This window comes from Patiria miniata, unplaced genomic scaffold, assembly GCF_015706575.1.
Source record: "Patiria miniata isolate m_02_andy unplaced genomic scaffold, ASM1570657v1 HiC_scaffold_17, whole genome shotgun sequence".
NCBI lineage: Eukaryota > Metazoa > Echinodermata > Asteroidea > Valvatida > Asterinidae > Patiria > Patiria miniata.
In genome coordinates, this window is record NW_024037055.1 from 13,775,461 (window position 1) to 13,801,753 (window position 26,293).

At 41.8% G+C, this 26,293-nt stretch overlaps 1 protein-coding gene across 1 annotated transcript in view; it reads right to left on the minus strand.

The window, feature by feature from the left end:
* The window catches only part of LOC119724048, a 53,735-nt gene that overhangs the window by 16,490 nt on the left and 10,952 nt on the right, over positions 1-26,293 (minus strand). Inside the window, exons 10-39 of the mRNA XM_038194970.1 lie at positions 25,569-25,935; positions 23,996-24,170; positions 23,531-23,695; positions 21,926-22,132; positions 21,086-21,378; positions 20,485-20,629; positions 19,973-20,191; positions 19,653-19,803; positions 19,269-19,552; positions 17,384-17,584; positions 17,139-17,277; positions 15,544-15,723; positions 15,217-15,332; positions 14,776-15,066; positions 12,562-12,727; positions 11,973-12,188; positions 11,182-11,393; positions 10,008-10,113; positions 9,078-9,194; positions 8,788-8,926; positions 8,244-8,424; positions 6,987-7,263; positions 6,385-6,574; positions 5,173-5,500; positions 4,873-4,992; positions 4,651-4,779; positions 3,324-3,464; positions 2,139-2,576; positions 1,023-1,166; positions 57-234 (exon numbers count right to left, since the gene is read on the minus strand). Of these exons, the coding sequence (XP_038050898.1) occupies positions 57-234; positions 1,023-1,166; positions 2,139-2,576; positions 3,324-3,464; positions 4,651-4,779; positions 4,873-4,992; positions 5,173-5,500; positions 6,385-6,574; positions 6,987-7,263; positions 8,244-8,424; positions 8,788-8,926; positions 9,078-9,194; positions 10,008-10,113; positions 11,182-11,393; positions 11,973-12,188; positions 12,562-12,727; positions 14,776-15,066; positions 15,217-15,332; positions 15,544-15,723; positions 17,139-17,277; positions 17,384-17,584; positions 19,269-19,552; positions 19,653-19,803; positions 19,973-20,191; positions 20,485-20,629; positions 21,086-21,378; positions 21,926-22,132; positions 23,531-23,695; positions 23,996-24,170; positions 25,569-25,935 (6,015 nt within the window). The remainder of the gene's footprint in view (positions 1-56; positions 235-1,022; positions 1,167-2,138; positions 2,577-3,323; positions 3,465-4,650; positions 4,780-4,872; positions 4,993-5,172; positions 5,501-6,384; positions 6,575-6,986; positions 7,264-8,243; positions 8,425-8,787; positions 8,927-9,077; positions 9,195-10,007; positions 10,114-11,181; positions 11,394-11,972; positions 12,189-12,561; positions 12,728-14,775; positions 15,067-15,216; positions 15,333-15,543; positions 15,724-17,138; positions 17,278-17,383; positions 17,585-19,268; positions 19,553-19,652; positions 19,804-19,972; positions 20,192-20,484; positions 20,630-21,085; positions 21,379-21,925; positions 22,133-23,530; positions 23,696-23,995; positions 24,171-25,568; positions 25,936-26,293) is intronic.

The window sequence follows — 26,293 nt, forward strand, 5'->3', positions numbered from 1 at the left end:
AAGAATGCAACAATTATTGCACGAATTCCCCGTACAAAGTGAGCTTTTGTTCTTACTGTAAGTTAGATCAGTGCATTGCGGAATCACAAGACACACTTGATGAATGGGTGCACATGCACAGTGGCCTTCGCATGTTGCAGGCATGCAGCGACGCAGCAGGACAAGAGCGCCCTCGTTTGGTGAAGTAGGGGAAGCCTCAAAAGTAGAATGATGGCGAGTGCTTGGTAGACCAACCTGGGATGGATAAAAAGACGAGAGTGAAGAAATTGTGAACAAAAAAATCCAAATTGAATGCTGAGGAAAAGTTAGCTGCGTATTTGTGATAGGAGACCGGTGAAACTTCTTCAGATGGTGAAAGTTTTGTATTTAAAGGGTCAATGCAATGTAATTTTTTTTTTAATGCAATCAATGCCATCAGTGATCAGGCATGTTTGTGTCCCAATTCACCTTACTTTCAACTTTTGTTTTGTCATTTTCAAGGGTATGTTGGTGCCTTTTTATGCTGATGAAAATTTCCATATTCATGAGCAAAAGTGTGATGTCATTTCAGTCAGAAACCTCAAAGTTACTATTTGAGCATGGTTGCCAGGATTTTGGATATTTTGCTGTTATAAATTTTCTTTTCTTTTGTGATCCCTTGTTGTGTCAGTACATGGCAGTAAGCCTTTAGGCAAACATTTCTTACATATTTTTTCAATGAGCAAACTTTGGGTTCACAGTTTGAACAGAAAACCCCTAAACTGAACAGTGTCTTCCTGAAATGACATCACAGCAACAGCAACTTTACTTGTCTAGAAATTAAAGCATGGAAAATTTAAAAGAACTGCACTTTTCAATAAAATTAACCAAACAAGGGATCGAATAGTTGTCATACATTTCAGAGGAGAAGAAAGTTGCACAAAATTAGTTCATCAGAAAACATCATATCATGAACCCTTTGAGTATTTTTTTTAGATGTGTACTTTCCAGGGCTATTCTGTACTGTTTCAGCAACTACAATATCGAACGTTAGACTAATTTACCCCATTGACAGCCCAGATGGAGATGTAGAGATACGGAGGACTTAAGTCCGTTATACTGCCCTCTAGTGGTATGATGGCTGTCTGCGCGATGCCCTCATCCAATGACATGCCGTCATAGCTATGATTAACACGGACTGATCCACTCTAGACAAGGTGGGACAAAAATGAAGTAACTAGTGTTTGGAATAGTGGCCTTGTGATGATGTTGATTTTTGGTGAGAAAAAGGTATACCAGGCCCCCAAAAAAGAAAATAAAGAAGCTTTCAAGATAATATGAGAGGCGTTCTGGCAAAATGAGACAAAACTGGGCAGAGGTCAAAATGAGAGTTTACGGGTATTAGGAAAGAGAATGAATTTTCCTCACAATAGAGTTTGTTGCACTCAATCGAACATTCTATTGACAAGTAATGGCTGTTTCAAGTTAGCATATTTTATCGACACGTCAAAAGTGCATAATACTGAGAAAAAGACCGGTAGAGTTTCGAGTTTTGTATTCGTGAAAATGAAAGATGCCAGTTGTTTTTCCTTCAACCACTTTTATTCAAAGATTTTTTATACAATTTAATATTTGTTGGTAACAAATGTTTACTAGACATATCAAAGATTACAAGTACAATGTATCAATATAATTCAAAATAAAAAAATCACCCTTATTCCTTTTTTTTAATTTGTCTTCACCTGTGCCCAGTTCCGTCTCATTTTGCCTCACGTATTGCTTGCCATACGAACAGTGTGTCTGGATAAGGGCATAATACTGCCTTAAACCTCGCAAAAACCAGCTGATCTTTGTTGTCACGCCTCAGTGACTCCCAATTGAGAAGCCATGTTGCTGAAAACAATAAACACGGTCTTCTGTAATCCTTGATTCATTATTACATTTGAGAATGTTTTATAATAAAGTTGTGTTTCTATTTTTGGCTATTAAACATGGACAAGATCGCAGAAAGGACTAAAGAATGCGGATTTGGAAAAGAGAAAATACAATTGGTAGAAATATCAAATATCAACAAATCTTAACGAAAATAATGGTTTGAATTTTGGCTCAAATTCCAGTAATAAGTCCTTCAAATAACAACCTTTTGGAGAATTCAACAATAAAGAAATGTGTAGAGATACCGGAGTGAGTTCCGAGCCGCCATAGGTGCGTCCGATGGAGACCAAGTAGTGGCTGATACCAGAGTGAACATCAGCAAATCCCAGCCAGGCAAGGGCTAAGGAACCATGGGATGTACGGGGGTCTTCTACCCACGTCATCCAACCAGAGTGGTAGGGTGGGGGTGATGGGGTGGTTGGTTGACTCTGGGTGGTGGCGAGGATGGAGTCAGTGGTGTTTCCAACATCGGTGGTGGAGTTTGTTGATGAATCAGTGGTGTTGTCAAAATCAGTGGTGTTGTCAAAATCAGTGGTGTAGTCAAAATCGGTGGTGTTGTCAAAATTGGTGGTGTTGTCAAAATCGGTGGTGTTGTCAAAATCAGCGGTAGAGTTGGTTGAGTCAGTTGTGGTAGCAAACTCGGCAGTGAAGTTGGTTGAGTCGGTAAAATTGGTGCCATTAATCTGCATTGTTTCAAAAGATATAAACAATAACGAGCGCTGTTGTCTAATGGTTACGGTATTTGACTCGTGTGTCACGGTACGTGGGTTCGAACCCTGACGGGGAACATTGTGCTTGTGTTCTTGGGCAAGACACTTTACTACAATTCACTCTCTCCACCCAGCAGTATAAATGGGTATCTGTTAAAGTAAAGACCAGAATGTGATGATTTCGAGCTGCTGCAGAAACTGGTCTCATGACCTGCAGAACAGGGGTAATAATTGTGAAGCGCTTTGAGATCATCGGTTTAAAGCGCTTTACATATAAGTTATTATTATTACTATTATAATTAATATTATTACTGACGACTTGAAGTATGAACTGTGGACGCACTCCAAAACTGCCCAACAAATGAATTGAGCCCGAAAGGGGTATGTAACTATATGTTAAAGTATCCCGGGCCTTCACATTAAAGCAATATTGGCAGTCTGAGAATGGATCATGAAAGAGGTCAATGGATGACCAGAAATAATAATAATAATAACAACAGATTTTTATGGTGCACCAATATCCACTGGAAAGCACCCATGTCACTTGCTCAAAACACAACTTTGAAAACAACATTTTTCAAGACTTAAAGTCGTTTCAGAATGCTTCAGATTAAAGCTTAGCAAGCATTCTGCCTTATACACAGTTGCTAACTATAATACCAAACGAAAGTTGTTCGCACATATAAAGAGGAATACTATGAAAGTTGTGAAATGACTCACTGTGGTTTGTAGGTTTGCGTCTGTGATAGGTGGTGTTACTGGTTCGGTTGGATCAATCCAGATGATATGATGACGATCCAAGTCAGCAGCACTCTCTGTACCAACGGCAAACGTCCCAACAGACGGTGGACTACCATCAACCTGAGGTAGTCAAACAAACAAACAAACAACAACCAAACAAGGAATAGCAAGTTTGACTAATAATAATAATTATAATAATAATTACCCTTGATTGGACTTTTGGTAGACATCCCCATAGACTTGTGCACAGAATTTCGCTATGTAAGCTAATTAGACCACGAGCAACAAATATAACCTAATTGTGACAATAAAATTGTGCCTCTAAAGGGGGGCTGTAACATTAGGTTCATGTCTCCCTAATGACCGATGTCTCCCATCGTTCAAAGAAATTACGATAACGTGTCTCATATTAGTGCTATGGAGGCTCCTTGACCATTATGGCATACCAAAGAAGTTCATCAACCTCTTCTTCCATTATACAATTATTAGACGGTGTTCAAAAATCAGTGACTCTAATTGACTCGAGCATAAATTTGACTCGACTCGACTTGACTCGACCTTCTTTACCTGATGACTCAACTCGACTCGAGTTACTTCCTTAAAATGACTCAGTCACAAACCTCAGTGACTCATCACAACTCTGCTAAACTGCTGCAATCATGTATACATTACTACTGAATGCATGGTTGCTCCATTCAATGTGAAACATTTGCTACTGCGACGTCAGTAATGACAAAGTTTAATAAAAAACTATCAGCTATTGGGGAGAAGCTCAGTACCAAGATGGTTGGTCACATTGATGATCCTAACCATAATACACAGCAGCATTGATACTGATATTGGACTCTGTAATTTGACATAGAAATAATAGTTACCTTTAATAGTTCTAAATTGTTGAGCATGACGTAGCTTGCGAGGTCGTCACGACCTCTTCATTCAGCGTTGTGGCTAAATCCCTCCGCTCACGTAACCACCTTTGGGGCAGAACCCAACACTCAACAGGGACGCAGGATACAACCTGCCCGCCATCTATGACGATCTGTGATCACGTGACCGCCCCAAAGATGCACAAGTGAGCGGAGGGATATAGCCACAACGCTGAATGAAGAGGTAGTGGCGACCTTGCAAGCTACGTCATGCTTAACAAAATCAGGCTCTAAAGGGTAACTATTAATTCTATGTAATACACAGCATTATGAATCAACCACACGTTGATAAACTGTCCTCGATTGAACTTACGGTTAATCAGGTTAATCAACACCACATCAGGACTGGGGTTGTTTGGTTATGTATGGATGTTACTTACCAATAAAGGCTCCGTCTTGGCCTGTGTGCAGAGGCCAGCAAAGTTACAAGCCACTAAGGTGATGACGTAATGACTGCCTTCGTGTAATGTCAGATTGGTGAAGGTGTGGTCCAACTCACTCCCCGCAATCTGTAATCCAAAAACGCAACGACTGTCACATTTCGTTTACCCGTAATTTGAAAATTACATTGTAATTTGGTTTCTCTTATTTAGGGTGTTTACCTTTATTGGAGGTATATTGACATCTCCATTATGATGTGTGTTGACGGATACAAACTGGTCCTTAATACCGCTCTCAGGGTCATTGAACTTCCAGGAAAAGTGAATCACATCTCGCAAAACCTGAGACACATTAGAGAAAAAAAAATATTAAAGTTTTACTCAGATGCAAGATCAAGAAAAGCTGGCAAGTTGTAACTGCGTTAGATAGAACATATCCAGTACCTCTATGTCAGATATAGGGTTAAGATTATGATGAAGTAGAAAAAATGCAGAATAGCCTACTGTGATCAGAACTCCTACCTGAGTATTGTTGACAGCCATCCCCTGTGTCTCGTCAACAGCAGGTGTTTCCATCACATCAGGTGGACTAGAGTCCACACGGAACCCATTTGACGTAGCCTGACTCCACATACCAAGCCGGTTATAGGCGCGCACCGTGACGTAGATATCGGTGTCGTTTGGCATCTGGTCTGATGCTGACAGGAATATCAGAGCGTCTTCTGACAGCTCGATGCGTGTAAAAGGGAGAATGTCTTCAGCTCCTGGTGCTGTGCCGGCGCACCATTCGTAGTGAGAGAGGCCTGAGTGAGGGTCATGGAAACCCCACCAGTGAGCTCGGAGCTGGACCCTGCAGGGAATATGTATAAATGAGCTTTGAGACACACATCTGCAATGATTTGCGGCAAACTATTGTTACGTAGCCATTTTTAATTTTATTCACTACATTTTAAAAAAAATCCGACTTTAGTTAATGGTCAACCAATTAGTGGTCAGAAAAATAATTTGATGTTCCGTTCAGGGATTAGGCCAAAAAAGTCTCAGGTTTCTGGTATGGAGCTTGCCCGGAAAGTGGTGCAGCGACGCGAGCTTTTCTCCCCCCTCTACTGTTTTCCCCTTCAAAATCTGACAATATTGCAGATGACGCTTCGATCCCCTTAAAACTCTCAACAAATTCTTTTAGGGTGGAGCTTGAGGTGACCTCAGTAAGGCCATAAGGTTTGAGAATTCTGCACCCACTTACGATCTCGACCGACAGGAATTTGGATAGTCGAGAGAAAATTCAGAGAAAACGGCAACGTCAGACCATGCAGCGACATCGACATCATGCATGAGCTGCCAGGCTGGTCATTCTCCCTCACATATTGCGCTAATTAAAAAGCGTTTACAGGTTTCCAGATACACAACCATCGCTCCCTCAGTCTGGCTTCCAGACGCACATTACGAAATAACAACACCTTTTGCAAATGGTGCCCGACTAAATTTAGTGCAAAATATATGGGAGCCCAGAGAGGCCACATAAAGCTTATACTCGATCGTTACCCCATCTAAAAACTTTGCAGCAGCAGCTTACAATTGTGCAGCAGCAGGATTCCTGTCTAACCAGTGAGTTTGACGGTTATGAGACATCATCAGTAACGGTACATTAACAAATATTTTGATTTTGCCAACGCGCATGGCAACGACGATGCTCGTGCAGACCAGAAACCGGAGACTTTTTTGGCCTTAGCTCACCTTGAGGATTGATAGGTGATATCCCCACCCCCTGGACCGCCGTCATACACACTCCCCGCTACTGGGGGCGAGTCATCCACCATGACCCCGTCAGAGGTCACCGAGTTACAAAGGTCAGCAGCATTACAAGCCGTCACCGTCACATAGTAGATCAGACCAGGCACTAGGTTCAGGTTCTCCGCAGTGACATCTAGAAAGTGAATTGCATCAACACTGACAATTAGCACACCATGTTTGGAAAGAGTGATGGTATGATTATAAAAAGGGGATTGTGGAATTCAATAAACAAATCTACATTAACACACCAGCGCAAAACCGTGCTACACTAAGTAATACTTGACAAACTCACTTTTTCATCACAATTTCAAAACAGCTTGATAAAAGGTAGCATTTGAAAATTTGTTAACTTTACACTGTTTTATCTTAATCACATCGTCTTTTCTTAACTCGACAAAAAGATTGTTGTGTTTTCCTTTAAATCTAAAAAAATTCAAAAATATAAGTAATATGCCCTTTTTTAAAAACAATGACTCCTCTTAATTGCTTGAAAAACACGCATTTCAAAAGGAGTGGTGCCAGTTTTAGTTAACAGATTTACTTACAAGTGTCCAAACCCACATGCTGCTCAGGTATGACATCGTTACACCCTGAACATATCCCAACTCTCCAGGAATAGCCAACGATGGCGCTATGAGGGTCATGAAACCCTTCCCAGAATGCCCTAATCACCGTACGATCTTCCTGGAAGTCTCGGTCTCTGTGATTGGCCGAGGCGTTCGCTGGGTTTCCGTCAAATACGTGGCCGACCAATGGCGGGCTTGCATCAACTGTGAATGCTCCGTAACTCTTCATTGTGGTCAGACCCACAGTATTGATGGCCTGGGTGACATAATTTCAAACTGAAGATTAAACTTCCTGCCACAGAATCACCTATTGTTCCTGTTAGTGAAGGTTTGTTTTAGTCATAGGCTTCAAGTCTCATTTTGAGCCTCTGTCGAGTTCAAGTTCCATCCAAATGCTTGGTGAGGTGAGTCTTTGTCATGAGCGATTATGAGTGGATCACATAGTTCAAGTCCAGTCATTACAATCCAAGACACAAGTAAAAGGTAGTGAATACTGACAAAGTAATGCATTTTACTATTCAATTGTAATAGACCATGGGCCAAAATCTGTATCTTCGCCTCGGGAACTAGTTTGTCAACTTCCAATACCTTGGGGAGCCAATATCGACTGTCCACCCTTAAACCATGTTATATTTGAATACTATGCTCTGCATAGCCAGACAGCGTCGCCGTTTACGTATTCCCCACGACCAGCCGAGGCTGGTACGTAATGGCAGCAATGCATCGCGATCGCCCTCATGTGGTATAAGTAACATTGGGGAAACAGTCCTCATTATTTCTAATTTGTGCAAACGATGTGGCGTGCACATTGTAAAATATCAATTAACATGTTCAAAACTGCTTATAAATGAGAAATGAAGTTGCCACTAAACAGTTAAGACGAGATAGCACCTTACAGGCTTTGGCCCATGGCGTATGAAGCTAATTACCCAACTTAAGATTTTCGATTGACTGGTGACTAAACTTAAAGATGGCTTGACTTGAAACCCTTTATTTATTTCTAATTTTTACTGGGTAACCAATTCAGTGGAATCCACTGGTCACCCATGGGGCCCAGTAAAGAGAAAACAATGTCAAGAAATTACAGTTCTACACGTGGAAGGTACCGCTACGCCAACCTGACTCCCCTTCTGACAGACCTTAGCACGTTTCCCATAATGACAAATAGAACTCCAGTACAGTATCATTTGAGTCAAAACAAGTAGCCAATGCTGCTATATGAAGGTTTTGGCCTACCTTGACTGAAACAAAATACGAGTGACCTTCTTGAAGAAGCAAAGGTCGTGATGCGTCACTGACTCCATTCTCTGTACTCTCTCTAGTAAACGGCATGATGTCTGCATGACCTGGATGTGAACCGACCGCCCACTCGTAATACGCTACACCACTCTCCTGGTCGGAGAATACATTCTCCCACCTGAAAATACATTTCAAGCAGTGGTGTTTGACAACAACAAAGTAGATATTTTTCTGAATTCATTTTTTGTTTCTTTCCGAAAATTTACCGTGTACTATAAACTAGCATATCTCAAATGTGTCCTGGGGCCGATTCCATAGAAAGAAAAAATAGGGGGAAGTTCGCTTCCGCTTTCGCTTTCGATTGCTAGGATCAATCTTAGAGTGGGGACTCGTCTTAAGTCCTAAGATGAGTCGCTAGATAAGACCAGTGTCGTGGAATCGGCCCCTGCTATCACAAAATGCAAGTTAAGTTGCTAGGATGTTACGTGCTCCTTCATCTTTCCCTATGAGTGTGTACATTTGGATTGGATGTTGACCACACCTTGCTGAGATGGAAGTTGTAGATCGGATGAAGCTGCCTCCAATGTCCAACGAATGATCAGCACTGACGACAGGCGGTGACGTATCAATTGTGATTGGGTCTGACATTGCTTGTGACGACAGACCTACAAAGTCAGTCGCTGGGTAGGAAACAAATTCTTAATTGAAATCATATCAGTTTGGAAATCCTATTCTCTGTGGTAATGGAAACAACTGACACGAGATGCAATTAAGGAGAAAGGAGATAAAATTGTGGGTATTTTATTTTTGGTTTTTGCGTCAGATGCTTACCTCTTACGGTAGCATAGTAACTATGACCATTCTGTAATCTCATGTTGTGTATTATAACACTGTCGGTGATTCCAACACGGGTGAAATCAATCACGTCGCCACCACCTCGCTCTGAACCTGAAATATCAACAAGTTGACAATTAGCACAATTTGAATTCACAAAATTGCTGTAAAAGTTTGATAACACTGCTTAATAGATAATTCTTAATATGCATTCATAAATACCTATTATAAGACAGTTTAACCTTTCCTATTGGCCGAGAGCCATGGATTGGCGGTCCTAAACGGTTGATAAAACATCGGCTGGCTGGTCTCAAACACTTCTCCGGTTTCACATGAAATGCGACTCCTATGAAGACTCCTATGAAGTCTGGTCCCTTCTACCTGTTTATTGGTTGAACGATTACAATCTTCACTTTGGCATGCGCAATACTACCAATGAGTCCGCATTTGGAGAGTCTTAAGTTCACACTACACTGGCACCGCCGCGTTCTGCGCCACATAATGCAGCACGTGCCATGTGCCACATGCCACACTGTGCAGTATGCACCACGCGCGCCAATCTCCATATAAGAAGTTGTGACGACTACTCGTGAGAGGAACATACCATCATACAGCTAAACGGGAGTTTCGAATGGAACAAAATAGTTGAAAATTTATGAAAGGTATTTATGAATGGGAATCAATATGTGCTTGGCCGGTATAACACAAGTCCGTTTAAGACCGGCATGGGACTGGTTGCCGATAAACATTGTCAGCGTCCATACCCCACACCGATCTTTAGACTTGTTTAAAACAGGCCAAGCACATATTTATTCCCTTAATAATCACAATCATCAACCCCACTAGTGCGATAGATGAATGTGATTATTGCATTATCCAATGCCAAAGGATCAGTTTGTAGATTTATGAAAACCAAGCAGCTCCTACCGATGGCATATTCATAGTGTTTGATCCCAGAGTGATGTCGTGCCATGCCGTGTTCCTCAATGTCAGTAAAGGACTCCCACTGAAGAACTAACTCAGACACAGAACTCTAGATTAAAGAAAAATGACCGGAGGAAAAAATAGGAATGTTACCTTCATGAACCAACCTCACAAATTAAGTGGTTAGGAAGAGATCACTACCCCAAAAAAATGAAGAATTGGGTACATGCCGTGAATCATCCTGTAGCAGTAAACCCCAGCTGGCCAGTTATATTTGGGTTTTTGATCTCAACCAGACTTACTGATCTCTTCTCAGTGCTACACTGGGCTCAGTCAGAGATTAACATCCAAACTCCTGGTATAAAAAGGGCTCAGGCTTTGAAAAGAGAAAATCACCTCATGAACCAGACATAAATTACATGCCGTGAATCGATCACCTTATACCAGAAAACCGGAGTATATATTTTGGTTTTTGCCAGATCCCGTACCAGGATTTCCACCCCTCTCTAATCTCAAGCTGTAATTCCCTTAATGGTATATTGCCAGATGAATGCCTAACACCAGCAGGGAACAATTAGTATCGTATGGCTGAATGGCTTGTGGGGCATGCCTACATCTTTTAAAACACATGCAGATTTTCAAACATTTCACAGCCAACGTAATACTTGTTTTTATCAAGTATTTATTGAATCGTTGGAAAAAAATGCATGAACAACGGAAATCCTGAATTGTGGGAATTTGCATCCACACGTGCAGTGTGAATACATGGTGTATGTGTGTATGCACACCTACTGAAATTTGTATTCTCGTGGAGACATTTCTTTGTTGTAAAATCCACATACATATTTAGTGAAATTCTTGTGGTGACGTATTCATCTATAGAAATTGTCCTGTGGAAAGGTATACAATCTTTTGTTCCCCATTGTGTGCACGTCTCCAGAGCTAGGGGACGGTATATCAGATCAGTGTGTTCAGAGTGTGTGCACTAATCATCTGTGGTTTTAGCTAGTTGCCTGAAGGGGTTAACCAGATAATGTTACAGTGGGCTGGGTAATAAAAAGATCACTTCATGACCACAACTAAAACAATTTACAACTGACTACCGCATCTGATAGTGAAAATCTCTCCTTTCTTGTACCCCAAAAGCTTAATAAACGCAGACAAATGAAAAACTTACTTGGTAAGTTTTATGCTGATCCCACCCGATCCAAACAGAGCCTGGGGTCGGTGGGGTCGTATCTATGACAACGCCATCGCTACAGCTGGACACAGCAGGCAGCGGCTCATTCCAAAACTCATGCTCCAATGTCACTTCATCGGCGTGGATGCAAATGCGATAGCGCTGGCCATAATGTAGGACCAAATCACGAACGTTGACGAATTCTTTATCTGTCGAAACCATAACCAACATTACAGTGTGTTGTATCCTAATCCCAATAGGCTTGATTCACGAGTCAGCCACATTGAATTGAAAGCGAGGTCAAATCTTCAGTTTATGGAACTTGGGAACAGAAATGAAAGCAATAAAATAAACTTAATTACAAATTAATACCAGTCTGCTCTGATGAACAATTAACGTATCCTAATGTTTTAATTTACATTTAAAAAAATGAAAGTGAGGCTTGGAACACAAAAATAGTCTGGCATTATTCCACTCAACAATTTACTATGAAGTTTATGAAATACATTCTGAGAACACATTCAAAACTGGTTTCTTAGTATTTAATGTCTATTGAGCTTGCGTAATAATGCATTTCTTTCTGGACCTGATGTGACTACATCAGGGTTAACCTCACCAATGATGAAGTCACTTCCCCTTCCCCACTGTTCCTTTCAAACTTTTTCATCGTCCAAAAACGTCTTTTCCAAATAAATTTTTTAAATGAAATCCGATTAAAACCTTAAAAAGATAATTTTTTACTTGTACTCTCCACGGATTTTGATCAATTTTACTCTCAATCTTCCAACCTGTTTCCCCACAAGCCTTCGCCATTGGATGATCGCAGGGATACTGCAGACCATCGTCCAAGTCGCCAAATGCAGAGGATCCGGTATCCAAAATGGCCGCCCAGGTGTAGGCCCTGTGACGAAGAGTAGGCCAGACTGCTGATAATGAAGACGTAGATGAGATGTAATTCTTGTCTGGTTCCCGCCACAATGCATTCTGCTCAATGATGACTTCATCTGTTCAAAACATTATAAAAATGTGAAGCGTTCGTTGTGGACACGATGCATTAACAGAAAAACAGGTATTGCAGGATTATTGTGAGAGTTATGTGGGAGGAACCCAATGTATGCAAGCATTGGTTAGCACATGGATATGGCACATGATGGATGTTATTCTAATTATGCACTAATCAGAACCATTCTTCTGAAAATTTCCTGAAACTTTCGTGTGATTCTTGGCACTTTCATTTGTTGTGCAATACTTTAAGCACAGCATATCGCAGTACCGTGAAATCGAGACAATCAGAGAAACCCGCCGTATTTCAAAGTTGAAAATTTCTGCCGAATCCTGGGCTTGATTCCTTGATTCAAATTTCGAAGAGAAACTTACGATCAGCATCAATGACAATATGGGGGACGATCAGCTTCACGTCATCACAGTCAACAATCTCCGTGCTGGCGATGGAAGACAGACCAGCCTTATTGTAGCCCCTCACTGATAACCGGAGACAGATATCTAGGTCTAGCAACTCACTGTAGAATGCTGTGAAGTGAGCCTGTTCAGCAAGATTAAAAAGAAGATTTACATCAAAGCTTAGGGTGTGAAATATTGGTGTCTAAATGACAGGGGAATTTTCATGATCAATTGAAGTAACAGTTCACAGGTTCTGCACTGTTCATCATTAAGGCCAGAAGCATTTTTTCCCCCATAGAAACCAAACCATACTTACCCAATGATCTTTTAATTAACTAGACAAACGGCCTAGCTCTTAAAGAAAGAATTTACTAATTACTCTCAAAACAGTGCTATTTGTTGTATATAACCATCCTACCCTAAAACACAACGCCCCTTAGACAAATAAATCCCGGAATACAAATTGTACCATTGCATTAATTTTCCAGAAAGTTTGTTTACTTTAATGTTATACAAAGTGAGTAAAAAAAAAGAAACCCAAATGGCGCCACCTATTTTTTGAAGAAGTTCTACATGTAGCGCGTTCAAGATCTAGGGTATGAAAGCGCAAAAATTTAAGAATCATTCAAATCGCTCATGTACTTTTCCAGTTATAGACTTTTAAACACAAACACAGTTTTATCATTTTGTCCACTGATCACAAAAGTAGGTGATATTTCAGCAAAATAAAGACAATTCATAAATAAAAACAAGTCAGGTGTGTTTACAAACACAAATGCCCCGCAACCGTGACTGTTCCCATGACATAACACCACTCTTTTAACATCAACTTACATGTACCTTGGTCACATGGCACGTTCATTGACAGCATGAGTGTTTTCTGTAGGTTTTATATGAATTAATCCCTATGATCTCACAATAAATACAACATTTCTATTGTTTTAGCCACTGTGACCTTGACCCTTGACATTTCGTCCCCAAATGCAATAGGCTTTTTTTTTCGGATTACCAAGAACAATCCACAAACCAAATTTGAAGTTCACATGTAAAGTATTCCTCAAGTTAAAGCCATTACAAAATTTCTTTTGTTTTAGCCATTGTGACCTTGACCCCTGACTTTTCGTCCCAAATGCGGCATTAGCCTTCTTAGGATTGCTAAGGACAATCTACTAACCAAATATGAAGTTCACATGTAAAGTATTTTTCAAGTTATCGCGCTGACAAAATATCTACTGTTTTAGCCACTGTGACCTTGACCCTTGACCTTTCGACCCCAAATGTGATAGGCTTCTAAGGATTGCCAAGGACAATTCACATACCAAATTGGAAGTTCACATGTAAAGTATTCCTCAAGTTATCGCGCTGACAAAATTTCTATTGTTTTAGCCAGTGTGACCTTGACCATTGACCTTTCGGACCCAATTGCAATGGGCTACTTAGGATTATCAAGAACAATACACAAACCAAATTTGAAGTTCATATGTTAAGTATTTCTCAAGTTATCGCGCTGTATGACAAGATTTATCCGCACGCACACTTACACAGCCATAGAAGTGCTTCCTTTGTTCTCGTACGTGTACTACAATTTTTCAACGTCGCACACTTATGTCAAAATGCTCTTATTTTAATCAGAGTTAATGTCCCGGGCTGAAATTCGGTCTTAATATCCCTTTTCCAAAACTCTTCCATTTGCGACGGATCAACCCACCTTGGAAATTCCTAGTTTTTGATTGAAATCCATATAGCTATTTCGTAACCCGCAAGTCGGTGGGCATTCCTTGTGGGGTACCTCGGTACCCCACAAGGCAGTGTTTGTACACGCACACACACACACACACACAAGGCGGAAACAGTTTGCCCCTTCGGCTTCGCCGCGGGGCATAAAAAACATGTCAGAACACTCTTATAAGCATGATAACTGGCACTTATCATCACATTTAAACAACATGCTTTATAATGTCAAGAGTTTTATAGTCTTGCCCTGGTTTCTACTTGGCTACCCCAGAGACTTATGCAATTATTCTGACATCGTTTTCATGGTACGACGTGGTTTTATTTAACTTAAATATTACGTACCTTAAATGTGATCCATGGACAACATTTAAAACTGTCTTTGTGTTCAAAATTCAATAATTGAAAAGTACTTTCCCTCGACTCTGTCCCACTTTTCTGCTTCAATTGTGCACTTACCACATCTCCAGTCAACACCAAATCATAGATTCTCATCCAGGGACTCAGCAGTGCTCCATCGCTACCATCCTCAGCAATGCTCCACTCATAGAAATCCATCAGTTCCCGCGGGTCGTCATAAAGGACGTAATCATGTGCAAATGGCTGGAAGACTACACGGAGCTCTGACCTGCCTTGCGTAGTCTCAATGTTGTTGACTGTGATCTGACCGACCTCGGGAGGTTGGGACAATACCCAGAATCCGTCAGTGACGATGGGTTGGAAGCAGACACTAACGTGGCAGAATTGAACCTATACAAAAATACATATAGAGACCGCATAGATAACTGAGAGAATTATCTTGGAATGAATTTCTGTGGAAACGAACAAACTAGAGTGAGATTTGCACTATATGGACAGTATCTTTGGGATTTCCCCCATAAATGGAGATGTTTCTGCTACCTTTGATCTATAGTGAGCTCCTCTGTGCAACCCTATACCATCTCCAACATGATGAAATGCCATGCCAAGATCTTGATCGTGCACTTGGATCCACACGGTTGTGGATTGCTCATCATCTGTGAAAGACACAACATATATCCCACTTCAAACTACAGATTGGAACCTATTATTAATACATTTGATGTAAATACTCTGAGTTTGTGACAATGAAGACTGGATGGAAACCAATAGAAAAAAAAGACCGATTTCTCATTTTGTTTGGACTATGAAGCACAGTTTGCAAGGAAAACCATTAATACTATTGAACAATTTTCAGACTAAGCTTACCAAAATAAATCTCAACCTCCTGCTCAACTGCCCAGATGATATTTGTCACAAAGGGCTGCAGCATCTCAGGGATGGTCCAACGAGCTGAGATGTCAGAGGTGGAGGCCTGATAGGTAATGTCATCCTGACAGGGCTGATCAGCAGAAGATGAAGGTTGGGATAATCCTGATGGCACAGACACTGCAAGAAGGAGGCATGACACTATGAATGAAGCGAGAGAGTTTAAGGGATGGTCCAAAGAGCAAAGATGTCTGAGGTAAAAGCCTGGTAGGTGATGTCCTGACAGGGTTGATGAGCTACAGATGAGTGATGAGAGAATCCTGATGGCACAGAAACTGTAGAGAGAGATCTAGAGGGATGGTCTAACAAACTGAGATGTCTGAGGTTGAAGACTGGTAGGTGATGTCATTCTGACAGGGTTGATGAGCAACAGATCAGTAGTGACGGTAGAATCCTGATGGCACAGACACTGCAAGAAGGAGGCAAGAAACTGTGAATGAAGAGAGAGTAAGGAGAGATTTAAAGGGATGGTCCAACAGGCTGAGATGTCTGAGGTTGAGGACTGGTAGGTGATGTCATCCTTACAGGGTTGATGAGCAACCGATCAGTAGTGATGGGAGAATCCTGATGGCTAAGAAAATGCAAGAAGGAGGCAAGGAACTGTGAATGAAGAGAGAGTAGTGTGTCGGAAAGTGTTTATTTGTGACGTCATACCATAGCATTAAAGCTTGATCACTGTGTGTTAGTGACTGGGCGCAGCTTACGAGCTCCGAGAATTGCTGCACGTACGTGATTGGTTAATAATTCCCATAGGTTTAGCGCGCTATAGGTTTAGTACATGCACATAGCGTCTACACGTACCTGGTATATAAATGCGTGCCTGGGAGAGCGCGCTCTGTTAAGGAATGATCGTGGTAGTGGTTTAGGAATCGACTGTTTGGCAATATTGTGATCAGTTGTTGAGTGTCTAGTTTTGAGGCTCTGCTATTTTAGGTGCTTGTTAGTGCCGGGGGCCTTGAGCGGAGATTTGGTTTAGTGGTATAGCTGCGACAGCGGGCAGGTAAATTACTTGTACTCTGCGTAGGTGTAATTGCTTAGGCGATTGGAACAAAGTCTGTTTAGCTGTACTGGGGTTGCGCTTGTATGTTTAGCTGTTGTGTCGCAAGTACAAAGCCGTTATAGCTGTACGAGTGCGAATTCGGGCTTAGCTGATGCGCATTGTTGTCTTTATTGTGCAATTAATTAACAGAGGTTAATAGTCAACACTCATTCACAATCGGGCGGTAGATTTCCACCAAAACGGATGAGTGATGGGAGGATCCTGATGGCACATACACTGCAAGAAGGAAGAAAGAAAATGTGAATGAAGAGTAGAGTGAAGAAAGACAGATCTAGAGAATCAAAGTATCAACCTTAAATATATGTGCAACTGTTTGATAAGAGTGTAGAAGGATTGTCCAACGAGCCGAGGTTGATAGTTCAACAGACAGCCACCGATCTGGAGAGACGTCTTTCAAACTTAAACACGTGACCAATTTTAAATATTTTCAACCAATCTAAAGAATGCAATGTCTAAGAAATGTAAAAGGCCTTACTTTCATCTTGATCACAGCCCAGTCCGTCTTTGGCATCAGCTCCTTCCAGTGCCTGACCCGCCTGAATGACTTTGACACCATCTGAAGTAACGTTGACGCTACCTGCTTCAGAGTTTGCGCGGATGGTCGCGTAATAGATCTGTCAATAAGATTTGGCCACAAAGATGACAAAATGAAGTCAGATCTCAGTATAAGGGAAATTCATTTCAATAATTTCAACCGTTTCAAATCCAGGTTCTTATTACCTCAAGGAGTGTGAGATCCAGTCCATCCAGTCGATACGAGGTTACGTTGCCAACATCAATGAAACCACCGCTGACATCAGTAGCATCTCCTTCTGATCCGACGGCAATCTCATAGTTGATATCAAGATGAGGATGCTCAAAACCAAACCAACGAGCTGAGATGCTTGTGGTGTTTATCTGAACGTCAATATCCTTGGCTACCTACGAGCAAGCAAACAAAAGCAGTGGGTTAAATTTCTTTTAAAATTTTACTCTATAATAGAAAAACCATAAACAAAGACACATTACAAATGTGGTTGTACCATCTAAATTAATTAGAAGTAGTATTGATGAAGGGCTTGAAGCAATTGCCTTGAAGCCTTTGTACACAGTCACCGAAGCCACTCTCAAAGATTTTTATCTCAAAACCAGATGAACAGAAACAACTGACAGTTATTTAATGTTTAATTCATAAATACCTAAGCCAGTTTACCCATTCTTACTGGTCGAAAACCCGTCACGTGGGTGGTTTTAAACGGTCTATAAAACACCAGCTGACTGGTTTTAAACATTTTCACGGTGTCGCATGATATTTGGACTACTATAAAATCTGGTCCTTTTTAACCCTTTATAAGTTGAACATTCACAATATTTGCTATTAGGCATGCGCAATACTACCAATGAGTCCGTTTTTCACAAAGTCCTTAATTTACACTACACTAGTACCGCTGCGTTCTGCGCCACATCGCGCATTACCTGCCACGCACGTGCCAATGACCACATAAGCAGATTTTTAGTACTACTCGATCGTGAGAGGCACATACGATAACAGAGCTAGAGGGGTGTTTCAAACAGAGATGCCACAGGGTCTGTTTGAAAAAAAACAGGAACTTTGTTTTTTTTGTAAACAAGCCACTCCGACACAAAGTTCCCGTTGTCATCTTTCTCTTGTAGCCAAGCCCAGTTCCATTTATTTTTTATTTTTGCTTCTGTGGCCTTTAAGCTGTCGGTTCGTTCAATCACTTTGACTTTTTCCATATTCCTATCATTTATCCTGCCTACCTGAATTTCCAAAGTAATATTCGACAAGAAACATGCACGATTCCACAACACTGTCGGTGTACATGACCTTTGCAAAACGAGATCGCGCGACGAAAACGTGGTTGGTACCTGGCGTTTTTTTGTATTCACATATTTCACGGCGATCGGGAACCACTGATAACTGATACGATAGACTTGATTTCCAGGCTAAATGCTACGTGTGCTTAGCACACAACATGCCCGCACGCGGTGCAGCCCACGAGGCGCCGTTGTACACTGCGTGCAAGTACGTTGGCCGCCTGTATCTCATGCAGACTCGGCAACAACAAAGACTTGTTTTCAAGACTACTTCAACACACAACAATGTGCCGTGCGTGCGCAATCCTTAGGCCTGCATGTACTAAACTTGAGAGCGCTAACGAGGTAAACAAAATCAACGATTTCAAAAGTTTTGTTATCTCTTTTTCCAGGTTTTTTACGGCATAAAAACCCAGAATTTTGTGAGATTTTTCAAAAAACAGAATTCCGGGTAAAACCGGAAAAGTGGCATCTCTGTTTTGTAAAACACGAACTAAAATTGTTGAAAAAAAAACATTGGAAATTATAATTTTTTACTTTTTGACCGAATAGGTATTTATGAGGGAATAATGTGCTTGGCAGGTATAAACAAGTACGTTTACGACCAGCTTGGACCCAGGTCGCCGATAATGTCCCTCACCTTCGGCTCAGGCTATTATCAGCGTCCAGGCCCCAAACCGGTTTTAACGCGTACTTGTTTAAAACCGGCCAAGCACATATTTTTCCCTTCAAATGATGGCAGTTTACAATGAGAGACAACAGGAAAGACAATACTTCACAGTTATACCCCTAAGTTGACGACTGCACCTTCCCCAGGGGGTGCGACATCCAATACAACACCCCGGGATGGTAACTGTACGATGTGTCTATAAACTGATGACGTCCCCACTGTAGCTAACCCAGCACCATTGTGTGCTCGGACCGACACGTAATACTCATGATCACCATGGAGATGCCAGTCTAGGTCAGCCAATAAGAACGCAGCGCAAGATGTCACAGATGTACATGGTCCCATTTTGTAGTCCTTTTCTGACTGAAAATCAAGAGTTTCCGTGCCACCTGGACTGCTCCCTGAAACAATGCACAAAAAACTCTTTATTCAATCAGGAGAAAGATCCAAATAATGAAAGGATACACAAGCTCATTGATTTCATAGGTTTGATTGACTCACCGATGGCAACTTGGTATCTCAGACTGGTATCCTCATCATCAATGAAGCCACTATCTCCCCATTCAGCTATCAAGTGTTCATCCTTCACACGGACCGAGACATGTCCAACAAACATGGGCGGCGTGGTATCTACAATAATTGGCCCAATTACCTAGTAAACAGGAAAACAGCCAGGACGGTCAGTTAAACTTAAAAAGGGGAAAGTGAAATCATCCCAACCGGGAATAGAACCGAATAGATCACGTAATGTTCCATCTGCATAGACATTTAGTTATCTGGTTGGTATATTATCTGTTCTGCACAATATATTTTTCACACACCTTGGATAGAGATAACTGAGCCTTGTTGATCGCCTTCAGAACCAGATGGAACACAGATCCATGGCTGATATGAGGATGGTACATCACAAAGTGATCATGACCCGATGTAGACATGAAGGTCACAAGGTCAGGGGTCGGATTGGAGGGGTCAGTGCTCAGACCGATCTCAAAGTCATAGATTGAGCTTTCTTCATCCTCTCCAGTCCAAGAAATGATCACCTGTTATTAATGACAAAAAACAACAATCAAGCACAGAATCAGAAAAGTAGACTTCAGTAATGAAATATCCTTTGCATATTTACATGTAAGCCCAGTTTAGCCCATGCCAGCCAATCTCAGCCCAGTCTAGCTTACCCAATCCCAGCCCAGACCAACTACTCGACCCAGACCAACCCAGTTCAGCCAAGACCAGATTATCTCAGTCCAACTTAGCCATGCCCATCCCATCCAACCAAGCTCTGCAGTCCAGTTTTGCCCAGCTAAACCCAGTCAAGCATATCTGTAAATCGTACGTGTTTGTCGGTCGGAAGGTAGAACTTCTGCTGGACGGCTGAGATCCAGAGGCAGTTTAGGTCTCCTTGGAGGACTGCTGAGGTGTCGTTGGTGCCAGACATCTCAGGATAAACAGACAAATCATCTACTAGAGCAGCCTTAGCACTATGTATAAAAATACATTAATGTAATGCAGAGAATGTCAATAATATATAGCAACATGTACGTGTTTATATGTTAATCACATTGCAAAGCATCTCCTATTTCATAAATTTGTACTTCTTGGTGGGGAAAACTGATTGCAGTAAAGTATGGAAATAATTTGGCTTCAGATGGATCAGTCAAGGAACCTTGTTTTTGAGTTTTTTAAGGCAATTGAGATCATGTTGTTTAAGTCTGGTGAGAAGAGAGTTGCAGTAGTCAAGGCGTGAGAGTACCAGTGCACAAACAACAGAATGACAGATCCATGGAACGTTTGGAATGTTTGAAAGTTAAAACATAACTTAAAATTTTTGTTTCTCACAAAAAAAATGTGGGTGGCGGATGGTTGATCCAATTGCCCACCCCCCGGTCAAAATGTGGCCCCAGCTCCCACACAGGATTTATGTCCTTGGTCCCTACCTGCAGTCACTGGACGCATTCATCAGCTCTATCTTCCTGCGATGCTCGTTGATGAGCCACACCCGACCCTCAACATCCTTAGCCAGACCAACATCCTTAGCCAGACCAGGCCACATCCGGGCATAGCTGATAGCAATCTGGGTCACCTCAGGAGGGCTGGTATCGATGACGACACCGTCAGAACAGACGGCCTCTGAGGGTTCCAGGGCTCGGTTGTAAGCGATGACGGTGACGTAGTACTGGCCAGGTGAGGACGCTGTCCAACTTGCATGCGTGGAGGTTGTTCTGTTCATCTACAGCAGGCGTAAAGAGGCAATCCTAAATAATGTGAGGGTGGTTGCATCATAAAGTGGTAGATTGTCATCTTCTTTCCTTTACACCTTACTTGCATCCTTGCTTTAATATGGACTTAGTTTGATAAAAAAAAATATTTCAAGTTGGACAGATTCAGGGTAAGTGGATGATGAGAAAAATGTTCGCAATTATTGTGAACTTTGAGTGTGGAAAACAGAGTTAGAAATGTTGAGAGGATTACGCCATAATGTTGTTTGGAGAAACAACATCATAAACATAAATCATTTCAGTTACATTCTTGTTTATGAAATTGACCCAACCCAACGAAATGATGGAAAATCGACCCACCCATAACAAACCGAAGTCGGGTCGGTTTCGCTTTCGGGTCGGGTTTGCACAACATTAATGCACATCCTACGTTTCATTCTGTTGGTAATGAACTCAGCAGGTCAGATAGTGTCACGTATTCAACGTCTGTATTTCTTCAACAGTCTGACTACCAAAACAACACTGTGGCACAAACGAAAGCCTCGATCCAAAACCTACCGAATCCCTGACGCTGCCGATTGATGTATTGCTGGTCCAGCAGGAATCATCAAACAGATACTGGTAGAACTTGACCCCACTCTCCTTGTCAAAGAACCCCTCCCAGTGAGCTGAGAGGTCATTGCCTTCCTGAAAATCTACCTCATTTGACCCGCGTATCCCATCATGCACCACACCAGCTTGAGGGGCTGACGTGTCTACTGTTATCTGCATGAATAAGTAGGAATAAGAATATCTGCATTTGTAGGAATTTATGGGAATTTATATTCATAAATACCTAAGACAGTTTACCAATTCCTACTGTTCGAGCGCCTGTCGCGTGGCCGGTTTTAAACTGTTGATGAAACACCAGCGAGCTGGTTTTAAACACTTCTCCGGTGTCAAATGAAATCTGGTCTCTCTTACTCTTTGATTGGTTGAACGTTCACAATCTTTACGTAGGCATGCGCAATACTACCAATGCCCGTATAAGAGGCCTAAATTCACACTACACCGGAGCCACTGCGTTCTGCGCCACATCGCACATGCGTCACACGTGCGCCAATGTCCATATGGAGAGATTTTTAGTACTACTCGGGAGAGGCACATACTATAACTAGGGGTGTTTAAAAAAAACATGAAGTAAAATTGTTGAACAAAATCGTTGCAAATTTATAATTTTAACTCAAAGGTATTTATGAATGGGAATCAACATGTGCTTGGCCGGTATTAAACAAATAAAACCGGCATGGGGCCTGGTCACCGACAATGTCCCTCGTCCTTCGGCTCGGGCCATTATCATTATCAGGCCATAAGTCGGTTTTAAACGTACTTGTTGAAAACCCACCAAGCACATATTTATTTCCTTATTCATTAATACCTAGGAAAGTTTACCCATTCCCATTGGTCGAGAGCCCATCACATGGCCGGTCTTAAACGAATGATAAGGACATGGCTGGCTGTTCAAAAACACTTTTCCAGTGTCACATGAAATTTGGACTCCAGTGAAATCCAGTGTCTTTTACCGTTTTATTGGTTGAACGTTCACAATCCTCACGTAGGCACGCGAAATATTACCAGTGAGTCAGTGTTTCATAGTCCTAAATTCACAACGCACTTGCCACAGCTGCATCTGCGCGACATCGCACAGTACGCACCATTCTAAAAAAGAAGAAGAGTTTTTTTACGTTTTACTCGCGAGCTAGAGACTCCATTATTTAGCTAGAGGGGTGTTTCGAAAAACATGAAGTGAAACTGATGAAATTTTATTTTTTGACTTGTTTTGACTTTTGGACCAAAATGTTTTGATTTTTTGACCGAACAGCTACATTTATGAATGGGAATAAATATGTGCTTAGTCGGTATTAAACACTCTGTTTAAGACCGGTCAGAGTCTGGATGCTGCTAATCACCCATCCAGACTCTAACGGGTCTTCAACACAAGCACACATTTGTTCCATTAATTATATCTGAAGTGGGTGGATATATCTTCAACATCTGGAACAGTGGTCACAATTGATTCTCTCAGCTACCATCTGAGCTATTTATCCTCTGCTGGGGCCTCCCAATATATCTTGACTATAACCATGGCATTGTTGCACATGTAGACATCAACGTCAAGCATACCTGGATTGTCTGGGTGGTTACCACTCTTGCATGGTTGGTAACCGTCAGAGTGATGAAGTAATCGTAGTCATGGGTACCAATGTGAAATGTTGGCTTAAAACCGTAGTCTACAGCGTAACAGTCACCGATTGGAACACACATACAGTTGACTGGATCACAATCCTCCTATGAAAAGCAAAAGTCACTGTTAAGAATTAGCCATTACCCAAATGCCGCTCGCCTCCGAAGTGTCTAATGCTTTTGGAAATGTGCTTCGTAGTAAAGTTATATGATAACTGGACTAAACATTCTTGAAAGCATTAAATGAGACGTAAAATCCTTAAACTTATGTGCAAAATACATGTCTAATATTTACTACGAAAAGAATAGTACATGGCATTTTTATATTGAAAAAAAAATGTGAGATTATGTTTCTCAATAGCTGAACATATTTAAACACTGCAGTCTCAATTGCCCTATAGTTACCGTGTTCAATTTTCTTGCAGCTACTTTTCCATGGCCATGTACCATTTGTGGCCCAGTGTCGTTATCTGGAAGAGTCTGGTTCCCATATTCCATTTCTATGCCAGTGTAGTTGTCAAAGAGAAGCCATTCAATGGTTCTGATACCGCTGTGAATGTCGTATGTCCTGAACTCAACACTAAAAAAGGAAGGGCCAGAGAACAATGTAAGAATCCCTCTATCAACTCAAAATGTAAATAAAGCTGTGGATTTGTAATTATGCAATTTTCACCATGTTTTCAAACATGAGTGGGAGCAGCGAACTAGCAGAAGATCAGCTGTTTCAAGCACGCGACATGCATGTGAGTTGACGTTCGATTGTCGTGTTTACTGCACTTTGTTTTCGTGATTTTTACATCAAAATCCAAAGAATCCAAGACAGAGGTATAACAAAACAATTGTTGACTGCTGTGTTTTGAACACCCTCGAGGCGCATACATGCAACATCCGAGGTGAAAGTGCTGTTACGCCCCAACTATCGCATCGGTCCCAACTATAGTTGGGCCTGTCCCAACTATAGTTGGGCCTGTCCCAACTGTAGTTTCACAGTTGGGCTGGGCCAACTATAGTTGGGCCTGTCCCAACTATAGTTGGGACGGTCCCAACTGTAGTTTCACAGTTGGGCTGGCCCAACTATAGTTGGGACGGTCCCAACGTCCCAACTGTAGTTCCACAGTTGGGCTGGCTCAACTATAGTTGGGACGGTCCCAACTGTAAGTTCCACTGTTGGGCTGGCCGATCTATAGTTGGGTCACTCCGATCTTTTTATTTTGCGCTGTCCCAACTAAAGTTCACATTGATGTACAAATATAAAACGTTCCCTACAGCTCTGATACACGTCTGACTTTACTGGGACCACTGAAATTAGCTATTGACGGGGCGAATCTATAGTTGGGCCACCCCAATCTTTTTATTTTGCGGTCCCAACTATAATGTACACTGTTGTACAATTATAAAACATTTCCTACAACTCTAATACACATCTGACTTTACTTGGGACCAATGAAATTATCTATGGGTGGGGACCATCTGTAGTTGGGCCACTGCAATATTTATATTTGATGGTCCCAACTATAGTTTACATTGATGTACGACTATAAAACATTCCCTACAGCTCTGCTACATGTCCGACTTTACTTGGGACCTTTGACATTAGCTATGGGTGGGGCCCATCTATAGTTGGCCGGCTATGGCAATCTTTGAATTTTGTAAAATGATTTGCTGGACAATAAAACCCAGCAGCTGGACAACTCATCCAACTAGGCAGTACCACGTGACCGGCCAGCCTTGCGGCATGCATGCAGGACGAATACACGGTGCCAGCGCCGCGGAACATCTAATCCAACAAGATCTATCAAGCATGAAGCATCCGTCGCAATTCCAGTCCTAACTATAGTTGGGCCGACCCAACTGCCGCACTATAGTTGGGACAGTCCCAACTATAGTTGGGACCGATGCAATAGTTGGGGCGTAACAATGCTATGCACCCATAACCCACACACTCAGTCAACAAACAACTGTCAAGAAATAATCCTACCTCATTTTATGCAATTCAACTGCGTTATGAATGGATACATTCACCTCCCCGTCCCGTACCAGCCAGAAGTCTTCAATTATAGGCGGGGAAGAATCAGCGTGCACCAACGCGCTGTCCCTCACAAAGTGACCAGATAGGTCCCTGGCCTCCACCCAGAACCGAATGGAATCACCGTCCACCAGTGTCAGGTCGTAGGTCGCCTGTGTGTTTGCAGCTTCATTACTCCAGTGGTCTGAGTTGTCGTCGCTGACGTTGACAGTGGTCTTGCCACCGCTGTGGTCGATGTCGTAGAAGACGCGGAATTCTGTCACGCCAAGGGCATTGGGGATGGCTGCACGGCCACGAAGTCCAAAGTTCTGGTCGTAATCTAGGAGCAAACAAACCATCAAGAATCTTTATATTGTTCTTAAAGGTCTAATGCTTCCTCCATAGTTTTAGGTCTTAATTATCTCAGAGTACTCTACTGAAAGGTTACTTGAAAAAAAAATTAGTTGCACCATAACTTTCCATTGGGAAAGCTGTCTGATGTTTGAAAGAATTAAGGCAGTGGCCATTGTTAAGGCAGCAGTGACAGAATTTTCAACAGCTATCAACCGTCTGAATCCCTGGCCTGATAGTATTCAACATCAGGGTCTTTATTGGCCGATATATCAACCGAAGCTTGGACTTTATTTACCTTTAAAAAAATCCTCCAAAGCCAATGATTACAATACGAAGAAGAACAT